General features: G+C 44.9%; 2 protein-coding genes across 2 annotated transcripts; both read right to left on the bottom strand.

The window, feature by feature from the left end:
* Nucleotides 1-5,564: 5,564 nt before the first annotated feature.
* LOC136638688 (olfactory receptor 1J4-like) lies at nt 5,565-6,551 on the bottom strand. The gene has a single exon (XM_066612721.1). It carries the CDS (start codon nt 6,549-6,551, stop codon nt 5,565-5,567), a length of 987 nt encoding a protein of 328 aa, XP_066468818.1.
* Nucleotides 6,552-11,882: 5,331 nt separating this feature from the next.
* Nucleotides 11,883-12,824, bottom strand: LOC136640060 (olfactory receptor 1E5-like). Its single transcript, XM_066614877.1, has one exon. It carries the CDS (start codon nt 12,822-12,824, stop codon nt 11,883-11,885), a length of 942 nt encoding a protein of 313 aa, XP_066470974.1.
* Nucleotides 12,825-13,656: the final 832 nt, after the last annotated feature.

Here is a 13,656-nt window from a genome sequence, read left to right as displayed (position 1 = left end):
TGAAATTTTCAATTCAGATTTGCATTCTGCATGTGAAATAGTATGATAAAGAGCCCAATCCTGTGCTCAGTGGCACGGCTCCATGCCGCTGAGCACAGTCACAAACTTGTCGCAAACTTGCCGTAAGGCACGTTCGCGGGGCTCACTGTCGGCTCCCACCTGTGTTAGCCCAGTGCCGGCCGATACAGGAAGCTGGACTAGATGGGCCTATGGCCTCATCCAGTGGGGCTGTTCTTATGTTCCTATGTTCTTAATCCTACCCCTGGGGGCTGGGGGATAAGAATAGGCCCTCAGTTTGGTTGTACTTGTTGCAACTAAATAGCCACCGGGTAGATGGGACTCATCAGCCTGGGAAGGCAGCTCATCTGAGAGAAGGAAAACTCTGATCCCAAACTTCCACTGCCTTGTGGCTACATCCAGTTATGGAAAAGGCTTCAGGAGTCAACCTCGAGGCAAAATCCGGAGCCGGAGTCCCTGAGACAGTTCATGGCTGAACACAGTCACGTTCTGGCAACTCCTGCGACGCCGCTGGAACCAACCATATTGGCTTCTGCCTTTCCATTGGACCATTTCAGCAACATGGAGAGGGGGGATTTGCTGCATGAGTAACAGTCTATCCTCCATATCTACTATATCAGTGGCTTCGCGCACTGGAGAGGACACTCTGTTCCAGAACCACCATTCAGAGCGCAATACCATAGTCTTCCGAGATTGAAGGATGCCAACATGATGTTCTTAATCCAGTAAATCTTAAAATCTTAGCAGTGACTCTCAAATTGACATCAAAAGTGTATATACAATTAACAATTTAAAGGAAAATTGACACTAGTTTTAAAGCATAGATCTAAAGGCCCTCAGAAAAAGTCACCTCTCCAGATAGATTCCAGAGTATGTAAACACTGTGAATGATCCACCTGTGTCCACCACACCTGATGACCAGGTGTAAAATAATCACTGATCTCCAGGTAGAAACAAACCTTGAAGTTACCTGATACAATTTGTGGTAGATTAGACTCACCTGATTGAAGAGTCTTGCCAGTGTCAAGATGGCAGTCCAGGCTTTTATACCTGGAGATTGTGCTAAGAACTTTTTATTATCAGTATGGAACAGGCAGGGAGGAGACCTCAGCTTTTGTTGAGAAATATGATTAGACAGAAAGCAGAAACTTTCCTAATTCCTCAAAAGAAGGAATTCAAACTACACTTTCTCCTGAGTTCCATGATGCTCTCCTCTGCCCTTTTAAAAACCTAGAGCAAGTTGTGCATCATATGAGTTTAAGCAGAGGAGGGATGTGTGAAGAGAGGTGACTTAGCCTTTTCCCCTGCAATTCTTTTCCGCCTCAAAATCTTCATCCCATCCATCCATCTCCCCATAGGTGAAAGTATGACTTTGGGAAGGGCAATATTGTGCTGAAAGTGGTTGAAAGGGAAAGAATTAGACAGCTCTCCCTGCCTGCCCTGCTAATGGTCATAGACAGCCTGCTCAGGTTGCTTTGAATTCAAAAAAACAAAACAGAGGAAAGAATCATGGAGCACCACCTAAGGAGTGTAAGCCATGGAGAACTGGGCAATGAAGGAGAGAGAACAATCCATATGATATACAGTGGTTGACTACATTGTACCTTTGATGCAACAGGAGGACTGTGATGCCAGAATAAGGACAAATTCCTTTCTTGGGGAAGATGATGACAATTCCTTTTGTACTCCTGTGGTTCATGATGAAGGAGTCACAACCTTGATGAGGGTTTTGCTGACTTAAAGAAACAAGCAACTGAAGGGAGGAGACTGCATGTAGTAGTAGAGTGGGGAGAACTTCAGCAGGCTGGGATGTAGCTCCCTAAAGAACAAAGGAGCAGAAGAAGGCAACTCTTCAGGGAACTTGTTAACCAAAGTTGGTGTTTTATTTATGCATGCATGCATGAGTTGCTGGCATGAAGGCCTCAGACCAATTGTGTGGCCAGGAGGAGAACTGGAGTTAGAACAGTGTAGACTGGTTGGGCCAAATTAGATCAAAGAGCATTTGTTCCATAGCCTTGCAAGCTTGGGCTGCCCAGTGGAAACTACAGTTCACAAAATGAGTTTTTAATCTCTGGGAAGATTAAAGAAGATTTCCTTTTCATTAAAAAACAAAACTACTCAGTGAAATGTATGTGACGGTCTGAGGAACAGCTGAAATGACAGGTTGCAGGTCTTCAAAAGTTTGGTCCAAGTTTCCAGTTTTGCTACTTGCATTTTTAACTTGCAATTCAAATTGCCATTCTGAATATGAAATATTATCACACAAATCAAATACTAAATACCACTGCACATCAGCTATTCAGGATTGTCAAATAGCAAATATCAGAGTATAGCAATGATAGATATAGGAACATAAGAACATAAGAACAGCCCCGCTGGATCAGGCCATAGGCCCATCTAGTCCAGCTTCCTGTTTCTCACAGTGGCCCACCAAATGCCCCAGGGAGCACACCAGATAACAAGAGACCTCATCCTGGTGCCCTCCCGTGCATCTGGCATTCTGACATAACCCATTTCTAAAATCAGGAGGTTGCGCATACACATTATGGCTTGTAACTCGTAATGGATTTTTCCTCCAGAAACTTGTCCAATCCCCTTTTAAAGGCATCTAGGCTAGACGCCAGCACCACATCCTGTGGCAAGGAGTTCCACAGACCGACCACACGCTGAGTAAAGAAATATTTCCTTTTGTCTGTCCTAACCCGCCCAACAAATCTATGGCAGACATTGGACAAACTTTCCAGCATCCAGAGGGCCTCCCGAGAACATTCAACAGCAAAATTTACAGGAGAGGTTTTCTTCAACATCTTTTTGGGGAACAAATTCATTTCAGCTATAGCTGAGACAGACAACAGAATGTTCCCTTGCCTTTGTTCCTTACTCCAGGATAAGGAACAAAGGAGGGTAAGCCCTCCCCACCCCTCTGGGTCTACTCGGACCTGCAGCAGCTATATAGCTGACACAAGTCCAAGTGGACTCTGGAATGTAGTCTGGGAAGGCTGGGAAAGGGGATAGGATATCAGCAGCACTGCCAATACCACCCCTCAGTCTGCCCTCCTGCCCACCCTGATCTCGTCCCCATTCCTCCAGCACGGGCATTCTTTACTCTACACCAGCTATTTAGTTAATCCAGAGTCAAGTAGCCACTTGTGGGGCCACTTCTCGTACTCGCAGGAAGGGAATGAATGTCCCTCCAAGGAGACGTTGGGAGCCACTGGTGGCTGCCCAACAGCAATAGGATGCAGCAGCAGCCATTTCAGTACCACTGCAGCCTTGTGCACTAGGCAGCTCATGATTGGGCTGTTACACTGCTGAAATGCTAGTTCTGATGGTGTAAGACCCTGCTAGGATTGGGCCAACAAGCATCATTTGGATAGGGCCAGTGATGTCACTAATGAGGAGGCAGTTTCACCCTTCCAAATGATTTGGAACCATTTTTAAAGGATATGAATCTAGACAGCTATTATATGTTAATGAAATGTGAGTGTTTACTGGTTGAATGACATGAATCATATGGTGCATTAGAAGGAAAAATTCCCTCTCTTACTTTCCATACTGCTTGGATTGCCTACCTTTTCTCCAATCTCTTTAGCTGCGCTTTTAACAGCCGGTTGATCTGGAGACATGAACCAAGCGCTAACATTTATCATTTTGCCATCAAACATGTCACCTCATAATCCCTGGTTGTAGAATTGGCAGCAGGAAGTCAAGTCGTTAAAAGTGTAAATTCTGCTCTAGTTCAGATTCATTCATTCGTTCCGTTCAGACACTAACTTTAAAAAGTGGTGCAAGAGTCAGTTCTGAGACTTTGAAGCAGCTTTGAATGGGCTTAAAAATATTTTCATGCCAAGTGTCATCAGATTCTGTTCCTTTCCATGTAACTCTATCAGATGAATAAAAGCATAACTATTTAACTTGAGAAGTAGATGTATCATTTTTTAATGGTTTATTTTTGAATTTTTTAAAGAAAATCCATACAGCAGGATAAATATCAGGAAGATAAATATTACTCACACAATTGAAAGCTGAGGTCTTGATTATTGAATCGCTTAGTTTGAACCAGTTACCATTTTTTATGCCTAGGGGTTCAGTTACTGTTCAGGTTTAAGGGGGGGGGGAAGATATTTTAGATTCAGATTCAGCTCTCGGTTGCTGGGGAAAAAACCCTCTCTGAACTTGTTTTTGGGTTTGTGCTCAGATTTGGTTTGACTCCCTCATTGGAAGTCAAACAACTTAGCTCTCATTCAAGAAGATGCACTGGTGTTCCTGGCATGGGGTGGGCGGTGGGGGTAAAGCAGTAAATTTCTTCAGATGTCAGGGTGCTGGTGTAAAGTGGCCCCTCCCCCTCAGCTTCTGAGTCAGTCTCAGCTGTGAAAGCAAAGTCTCCTCCGCTTTGCTCTCACCTTCCCAAGTGGCTTGGAGGCTGAGGGGCAGAGGTCACCTTACACAGGCATCCTGGCACCAGAAGAAACTTACTGCTTTGCCCCTCCTTCCAGGAACACCAGTGAGATGTTCTTATATGGTTCTTTCTTGGTTTAATTTCTGTAAGGGAGAGATGTGATCTCCCCTCTTGAACTCTAAATGGACTTGGAATTTTTCTTTTTAAACATGACTCTCAGTTTACAGAATAAAAATCATATGAAAGAAAAGTTGTATGCAGCTATGCTGATGTGCTGAAAGAAAGCAAGAAAGAAAGAAAGAAAGAAAGAAAGAAAGAAAGATGACAACTTTTGAAACAAACTCTGAGGAATTTGGAGGAATTTGGAGGAAATTTAGAATGGGGTGATAAGAGGCAATGGCTGTCACAAAGCAGATTTGATCATACAAAAAGGTCAGAGAGGAATCTGTCACTGGGAATCAACTGTAAAAGGCTGCAAGAGAGGCAAGCAGGTCTGGTTCAGGAGGAGAAAAGCCTAACAGTGAGATCCTATGCATTTCTACTCAGAAGTCCCATGTGTTCTATGGGATGTACTCTCTAATAAGTGAGTTTAGGAAAACTTCAGGGATTTAGCTTGGGGGGGGGGGTGGAAGGAGGAAAACTCCACACCTGGAACTGAGAAATGTACACTGCTGGTCTGCATCCAAAAGATTGCAAAAATCATCATATTCCAAAGTGAAATCTTGTCTAGTATCTCTCACACAGATAAAAATTCATATTGGAAACTGTGAAGATATCTAATGTTTTATAAGTGAACCCCTTTTCCTCTGGCTGAATCCGGAAACCTTGCAACACCCTGGTGAGGTACTTAGAATTGATGTCCTCACAGTCATTGGCAAGAATTAATCTCCACACTTGGCACATATAAATGCATTTAAGTGTGGAAAAAATCCACTGACTTTATTATTCTATAAACCCTGATACAGAATAAAAATGGTTAAGGGAAAAACAGACATCAAATTAGGCAAAATACACACCTCAGCTATGAGGTGTTTAGACGTCTTAGTTTTGGGGAGGTAATCTGGAACAATTGAGAGATTTTCTGAAAGGGGCACAATATCAAAAGCTCTGGAATAAATCATCAGTGCTGGATGCCCTGTTTCTTAGTTCAGGGCTGGTTCTGTGTTAATATTATTTCCGCTACGCCCCTCCTCCTCTGACTCCAAACCCTCAGCAACCTCCTCATGGCCTCATGCATCTGACTGTTCCTCAGACTGTATATGAAAGGATTGAGCATGGGGTTTACAACAGTGTAGAATATAGATGCCACCCTCAACCTCGAGCCAGAGTAGGTGGATGATGGACGGATGTAGGTGCCTATCAGAGTGCCATAGAACAAAGCTACTGCGGTGAGGTGTGCACTGCAAGTGGAAAAAGTCTTGTACTTCCCTGAAGCTGAGGGCACCTTCAAAACCGTGGCCACAATGAAAATGTAGGAGAGAAGGATGAGCAGAAGGGGTCCCAACATGGTAGCGGTGCCTTCAATGATGAGGAGCGTTTCAGCAGATGAGGTGTCTGAGCAAGAGAGCTTGAGCAAAGGGTGAAGGTCACAAAAGAAATGGGGGATCTCTCGGGAGCCACAAAAGGACAATTTAGATAGCGTGAATACATACAGTAAGCCCTGGGAAAAAGAGAGGAGCCAGGATGCAGCAGCCAACAGTAGGCAGCGCTTGTAGCTCATCACTATGGTGTATCGTAGAGGGCGGCAGATGGCCACATAGCGGTCATATGCCATAGAAGCCAAGAGGAAGTTATCAGTGGTGCAAAAGACCACAAAAAAATACATCTGTGTCAGGCATCCGCTGTAGGATATGGAGTTTGTCTGGGACACCAAGATCTGCAGCATCTTAGGCACAGTATTGGAGCTAAATCCCAGGTCAGCCAATGAGAGGTGGCTGAGGAAGAAGTACATGGGGGCATGGAAGAGGTTGCTGTTGAAACAGATCAGCAAGATGATCAAGAGATTTCCCAACAGGGTAAGTAGGTACATAGAGAGGAAAATGGGGAAGAGAAGGCCCTGGAACTCTGGCGAGGAGGAGAGACCCAGGAGGATGAATCCAGCAAAGTTGGTGTGGTTCTCCTGCTCCTTTTCCATGGCTCAGCTGGGAATGAGAATAAAGGAAACAGGATCACACTTTTGTTAAGATCTCACTCTTGCATTTCATCTAATGACCTTGATGACAGGTTACAGAACGGCGCAATGGTGGTGGTGCCTATCAGTGATCATGAACAAAATGTAATCAACAGGACGAAAGGTGAATGGTCTCACCAAACCAGCTCACCAAGGAAGGAAGGTAGTCTCAGGTAGTTCCTTGCGTACCTGACCTGTACTTTTGTCCTTGAAGATGTTTACTTTGGGTGAAGCAATGTGTTCCTCCTATCCTTAAGGTGAAATATGTAGTGTTTCAAGCGTATGCCTGCAAAATGTGTTGTGAAAAGTAGCACACCTACTTCATGCAATGCATGAAGTGAAAGCGAAGATGTGTGCATTTGGTGAGTGTGTTTGCAAACATATACAAGGGTCCAGTTTTGCAAAATGAGATTGAAAAATGAATGCGCACGTGCTGAAAGGAAAAATAGCATACATGTATCAAACAATTGAAGGGAACAAGATTTCATCATGAGGGGTCATTGAGCTCATAAATGGGGGTAGATTCATGGAGCCATTGTCAACCCAGGGAAATTTTATGTCACCACAGGTAATATAATTGCTGTCTGTAGTAACACAATCCATTTAAGCAACAAACAATAGCAGATAAAATTTTCACATGTGCAAACAAAGAACAATTCTGTGTCATGACCATTTCACTTCCTAATTACTTTTAAAGTAAGTCTGTTAATCAAAGGCAAATTCACATAAAACGGTCCCTGTAACCATGCAGAAGGGATCCTGGCATCCTGAAATGCAGATCTTACGACTCTCATTAAAAAGCCAAGAGGATATGAAGAATCTAAGGGCAATCCCAACCAGAAAAAGAAGTGTACTGTAAATCAATTTGGGGGGGGGGGGAACGACATTTCTGAAACACAATAATTTCTCAGTCAGTGTTCCTAGTTGTATCCTCTTTTATAGCACGAAACCATCAGCATGACAACATCTTAGAAAATGGCTTCTGAGAGTTAAACTTACCTTGTTAAATCTCTGCACAAGGCCAGCTTCATAGGTTGGTGATCCAGAAGCTTCATTGATCCAAATGGTCAATGAAGTGAACTGTAACCAGACCAACTCTTTTTTGTACTTCTCTGTACAGAAGCAAAATGATGGGAGATTGTAGCGGGGAACTTGATAAAGTGAAAGGCATAGAAGGAAAGCATAGATTTCAGAAAGAAATAATCAGACAGAGAGCAGGAATTCTAGCAGGGAATAGAAAAGACCCAGAAAATGGAGAAGCAATGCAAGGGAGGAAGCCATTGAGTTATCCAGTATGGAGGACCATATTCCTTTGTTGCAGAAATTCATGCTACATGGTAATGAAGATCCCTTCTGCGGTTACAAAGTGCCAACAGCAGCAGTAACGGGCATTGGTGAAATTTACACACCCAGGCATCTACAGAGAGGAGGATATAAATGTTGTAGGAAGCTGAGGAGAATGCAAATGCTGTGGGCTCTGCTTCCTAAAGAAAGAAGCACCAGGAGTCTGTTGTTCTCCAGAGAACTTGTTAAAAATAATGTGGGCCATTCTGCCAGGTCTGTGGAATGAAGTCTCCAGGCCAACTGTACATCCATCAGGAGATTTTTCCAATCCATCTTCTCAAGTCTCCACAGAGGATAGCATATGTTACACCTAGGGTAGGATGGGAAGGATGATGAAGGAAATATCCGAAACTAATAACGTAGCATTTATGAAACACTTCAGAGTTATTCATATACGTTGTCTCCGTTTTGTTCACAGCAGCCCTGTGTAATAGGGCTGTATTTTCAAGCCCATTTTGCAAGTTAGATTGCTGAGGCAAAGACCAAGTTCTCACGGAGGTGGTAAATTTGTATCTTGGCCTATCACTTCAGACTGCAGGTGGGCACACCTATGATGGCATGTTCCTCCACAGAAAACCTAGAAACATAGAAAATGAGATATCTCAGAGAAAGATTCTAGAGTAGCCTTCTTCTGGGCATGCTAAGTTTCTCTTTTAGATACGGAGGAACATTCCCTCATGTGATCCACCTCCATTTTGGTGGTCTGTACAACCCAGACACAGGTATACTATGTCCGTAAGAACTCAGGGATAGTGGCTTGCTTAGAACCACTTTGTAAGTTTGGCAAAAGTGAGTGTTCAGCTAGGGATGCCCTCATCTATGCATCAGGCTTGATATGATGGTAACAGGCCTGTGTTTTGAGGCCATTAAAGTGAGACATTTGATGTGTCGCTAGTTTGATCAGCTTAATTTTTCTGTAGCTAACAGCAGCCATGGTGGGATTCAGTCCGACCAGGGCTGTGGTATGCAGTCCTGATTAAAGCCTGAAGAACTCCAGTCCTTTAGTCCCACCACAGTCTCAGTCCAGCTGCCTCCCATGGCTGCTATTTGCTTCAGGAGGAAAGCTTCCATTGATGCCAACGTGAGTGTTCCTCGTGAGATAAACAGCAGTAGCAGTGAGTGGGCCAATCTGGTTGCAACGGAGGTAAAGGTAACAGCTGAAGCCCCCACCCCCCATGCCATAGCCCTGATCCGGATGAATCTCCATGGATGTTACTGAGCCAAGAAATCTGGCAATCTATGGGTCTCTGTGGACCCACACCAACTATGTAACTGGTGTAAGTTCAAGGAGAGAAAGAGGACTGGCTCCTCTACCCTCTCCCTGCCATTCCTCCTCCCTGCCCCAAATCACTGCCTCCACCACCTTACCTCCTTTGGTGTGGCCCAGGCAGGCCATTGGTGTGCACAAGGAACCATAAACTGCTTCACTGGTGTCTCCCTCACTCTCGGCAGCAGCATACCATTAATGGTATTGCAGCTGCGTTTACAGCAGAACACAAATAACACTATTCTAAAACTAGATCAGGATTGTGCCATAAGTTGATCAGGGTTAATAGCACATTAATCATCATGTGCTGTTTAGCCTTGGATAGGGTCATCAACTGGCCATTGTTGTGGGCTTTTGGCTGTTTCTCTGCTTTTTCATGGAGGAAAACTGGTGTGTGTGTGTGTGTGTGTGTGTGTGTGTGTGTGTGTGTGTTGCCAATTATTTTGTTATCTATTTGCACGTACATATTACGGGAAAGGGAGCAGAATTGCAAGAGGCAGAGAAAGTTGAAGAAAAGGGCAGTGGGCATAACTCCATCTTGGGCTGTCTTCTGTTAGTAGCCAATGGGTATTCTATAGCAGAAATTTACAAAAGCAACTTACACAATGTGTGATACATTTGAAAGCATGCGTACGTGGTATTGGGTGCTGGCCAGGACAGCACAATGCAGGCCAGTACTAAGAGTTGGACTGATAGCAAAAGGCCTCAGATCACAGAGGCCACACTTGATTTATCAGAGCAATCACCCCTACACACCCCCTATACACACACACTCTTGAAATAAGCCCTGCCTAACTTTTGGTTTGTGGAATTGTTTGTGGAAAACTTCCTGACTGACCTCACTTTGCCTGCAGAGCACTTTTAAAAAAAAATCATATCCTTTGAACAGTGTTCCTGTAAAGCTGTGAGGCTGGAGTGGCCATGTGGCTGTGCAACTCCAAGCCGACGTCCACACAGCATGCATCTCAGCAACCCAGACACTCGATGTCATTGCCAAGTGTCCAGAGACAGCATTTCTATATGCAGTCATGATGCTGCATGGGAAGAGAAGGGTTCAGCACACTGGTGCAGACTCCTGCCTGGGAGCTCCTGACTTGGAGTAAACAAAGTCATTAATGTCTCAAAAGAAGGGTTCCCAACCCTAGCTACCCTCACCAACTCTGGTTACATTCAATCAAGGATCCCATGCAAAACTTAGCCATTGGCCTGCACTGTGCAAAACATAGAAGTACCCATTTAGGTTTGGGGATGAGCAATCAAGGGCTGTCATTTAACAAAAGGAAGTTCCTTGATGACCTTACCCCTCAGAAAATCCCATAGGGTTCTGTGGAAGAAAGGTATAAAAAACTGGGTCACGGGACCCCATGTCTCTTTCACTTTCATTCGTTCCCCATCTGTCTGCCTTGCTGTTGCTGTGATCATTTGCCTGACCCACCGGTACTGCATGAAGCAGCTCTGTTCCAATCTCTCCAAGAACTGCCATGCCAAGCTGGCACCCAGGACCCGTAACTGACCACTCTCTTCTCTTTCCAGCATTTTTCTCCTCCTTTTTCACCTCCCTTCCTTGAGTGCAACCAAGAAACAGCTGCATCAGCATTCACTGAGCAGGCACCCAGAGTTCAAAAGCCACTGGTCCAGAGTGTGCTGGGCAGCCATCTGTTTGTGCCTCACAATGCACCCCTTCTCCTGCATTGCACCGTACAGCAGGAGGTGCCACCTGCAACACTATCCAATGCCACTTCACCCCCACTACCTCTTACACCAGTGAAAAAGCAAAAGGCAGTTGCTTACTGCACTCCTTGCAGTTTCTTCAATAGTGGAATAGGAGGACATCTGATTTGGTTTTGGAGCTGTGGGAATGAAGGAGTGCCTTTGTTCACAAAGTCCCTGTAAACCAAACTTGAAGACCTGCACTTCAGTGTTTGAAGATACTGTGTCTGTGGAGGCAGGTAATCCATATTCCGCTCACTTTTAGCAGCAGGAAAGCAGATCAGTGTAGGCTGCATCTGCAGCAGGCTGGAGGGAGGCGATGGCAGTCTTGGCGTGAAGGGTACCCAAATCTTCAGCCCTGCCCCACAATCTGTCTGCATCATCTCACCTAATGGATAGGTGGCCACTGGCATCATAACGTCATCGTATTCATTGTATTACCTCCAACTGACCAGGATCACCTATCTGCAAGAAGCTGAGTTTATTCAAATGAAAGCACACAGTCTCATGATGTTGAATGATGTGCCATGCAGCTCACTCTCTGCTCTTCTGTGCACCTTCAACTGATGTATTGGTTTGAGTTAGAATCACAACCTCTGCCATGGTTTTACATTATTAACCATATGCCTACTGACCATGTTAACATTGACCCTTTGGACAGCAGTGGGGAAAATCATTCTGTTTAAAATGTGATTTATTTTATTAAAAAGCAGAACACTTACAAACCAAACTTGGAACACTGAAAAGAGATGAACTGGAACTTGAAAAGGTCTGCATTTTGCATTCTAAAAACGAATGAAAGAAGACCACTTGACAATAAACCAACCCTCTCTGTCTGGTGTAGATCACTGCCCTTCATTTTACACTTCAATTACAGCCCAACATTCTGCTGTGCATTGAAATGTCAAATCATTTCCGGGATCTACTGCTCTAGGGACTCTTGATCCCTCACTCACTTCTTTTGGCTGTGAGAGTTACACCACCTTTGGAAAACGCTTAACAACCCTCTTCATGGCTGCTTTCATCTCCCGGTTCCTAAGGCTGTATATGAATGGGTTCAGCATGGGTGTCACCATGGTATACATCACAGCTGCCACAGTGTCCTGTTGGTCTGACTTCTTGGAATGTGGCTTGAAATAGACCCAGCTCACAGTGCTGTAGAACAAGACCACCACAGCCATGTGGGAGCCACACGTGGAGAAAGCCTTGTACTTTCCAGTGCTGGATGGAATTTTCATGATCGTGTAGAAGATCCGTACATAGGAGATGACAATAAGCACAAAAGGCCCCAAGATCTCCACTACCCCCTCAGTTAAGAGCAGAATTTTTATGACACTGGTATCTGAGCAAGAGATGTCCAGAACAGGGTATATGTCACAGAAGAAGTGTGGTATCTCCCTTGAGTCACAGAAAGAAATATGGGACATCAAAAGGGTATAAAGTAAGGAGTGGAAGATGGGGACGACCCAGGACACAGCTGCCAGTAGGAGGCAGCGCTTGGGACTCATCAGGGCAGAATAGTATAGCGGGCAGCAGATGGCCATGTAGCGGTCGTAGGCCATAGAAGCCAACAGGAAGCTGTCTGAGTTGCCAAAAGACATATAGAAATACATCTGGGCCAGGCAAGCATGATAAGAGATGGTCTTCTTCTGAGCCAACAGGTTTGCTAGCACTTTGGGGACAGTGGTAGTGGTAAAACCCAGGTCAGCTAAGGCAAGGTGACTGAGGAAGAAGTACATGGGGGCCTGGAGGAGCTGCGCATCCAAGCGGATCAAGAGGATGATCGTGACGTTTTCCAGGAGAGTCAGTAGGTACATGGACAGGAAGAGGGGGAAGAGGAGGCCTTGAAACTCAGGTCGGGTTGGGAAACCACGGAGGAGCAATTCAGAGACACCCGTTGCATTTCCAGAAGCCATTTGTCTAATGCTGCTGCAGGGACAAGATTAAGAAGAAAACTGAACCCTTGCACCCAACACTTCTGACTGCTAAATTCCAAAGCACATAAACCTCCCCCTTCCTCCTAGCTGTCCAACTAGCAGTCACAGGTGAATCTTCTTTCTGTTGTCTCCATGCATGGCTTTCTGCAGCTCTCTTTCTTCTCCTCCCTCTCTCCCATCTGTCTCTCACCTGGCTCTCCCTTGCATGCCCATCAGCAAGGATGGCAATTGTACTATGTTACTGAAGCAGGGGTCTATTAGATGTTTTCATGTCATCGCTGTGAGTGTGGCTCAAATCCTTACCTCACCAAGTCACATCATTTTGTAGGCACTAACATCTTGAAGCTACTTGTCGGGGGGGGGGGTCTGTTTTCCTATCTTCCAGCAATATGGAAAACCTTCCCAGTGGTGTCTGTTAGGGTAGTGTGATGTGCAGGAAAAGAGTAGCACCACTGAGCAGTGATTGGGGCAGGGAATTCATGTCCTTGGTGGCAGGCATCACAACACCAAGTGGCAGCAGAGGCAAGAAGGGGCAGCATCTGAACTTAGCACTGGGTAGTCATATGGTTTCTGAATGGCAGGCAGATGGTTGTATATTCTGATTGTGTCTATGACAGTCAGGAGGCTAAGGCTCAACCAGATACGGAAAAATCCATGTGGAAATTAGCATTTCTCATGGATATAGTGCACCTTTGGATACAGAACCCACAGAGTTTCTGAATCCATAACTTTCCCTCCTTCCCACAGAACAAGCCAAACACCTTTTCCACTTCTTAATCCATCAATCTGGGGTCAAACACATGAGTTTTGA

The sequence above is a fragment of the Tiliqua scincoides genome, chromosome 2 (genome assembly GCF_035046505.1).
Source record: "Tiliqua scincoides isolate rTilSci1 chromosome 2, rTilSci1.hap2, whole genome shotgun sequence".
NCBI classification, from domain to species: domain Eukaryota; kingdom Metazoa; phylum Chordata; class Lepidosauria; order Squamata; family Scincidae; genus Tiliqua; species Tiliqua scincoides.
This window is presented reverse-complemented; position numbering and strand designations above follow the sequence as displayed.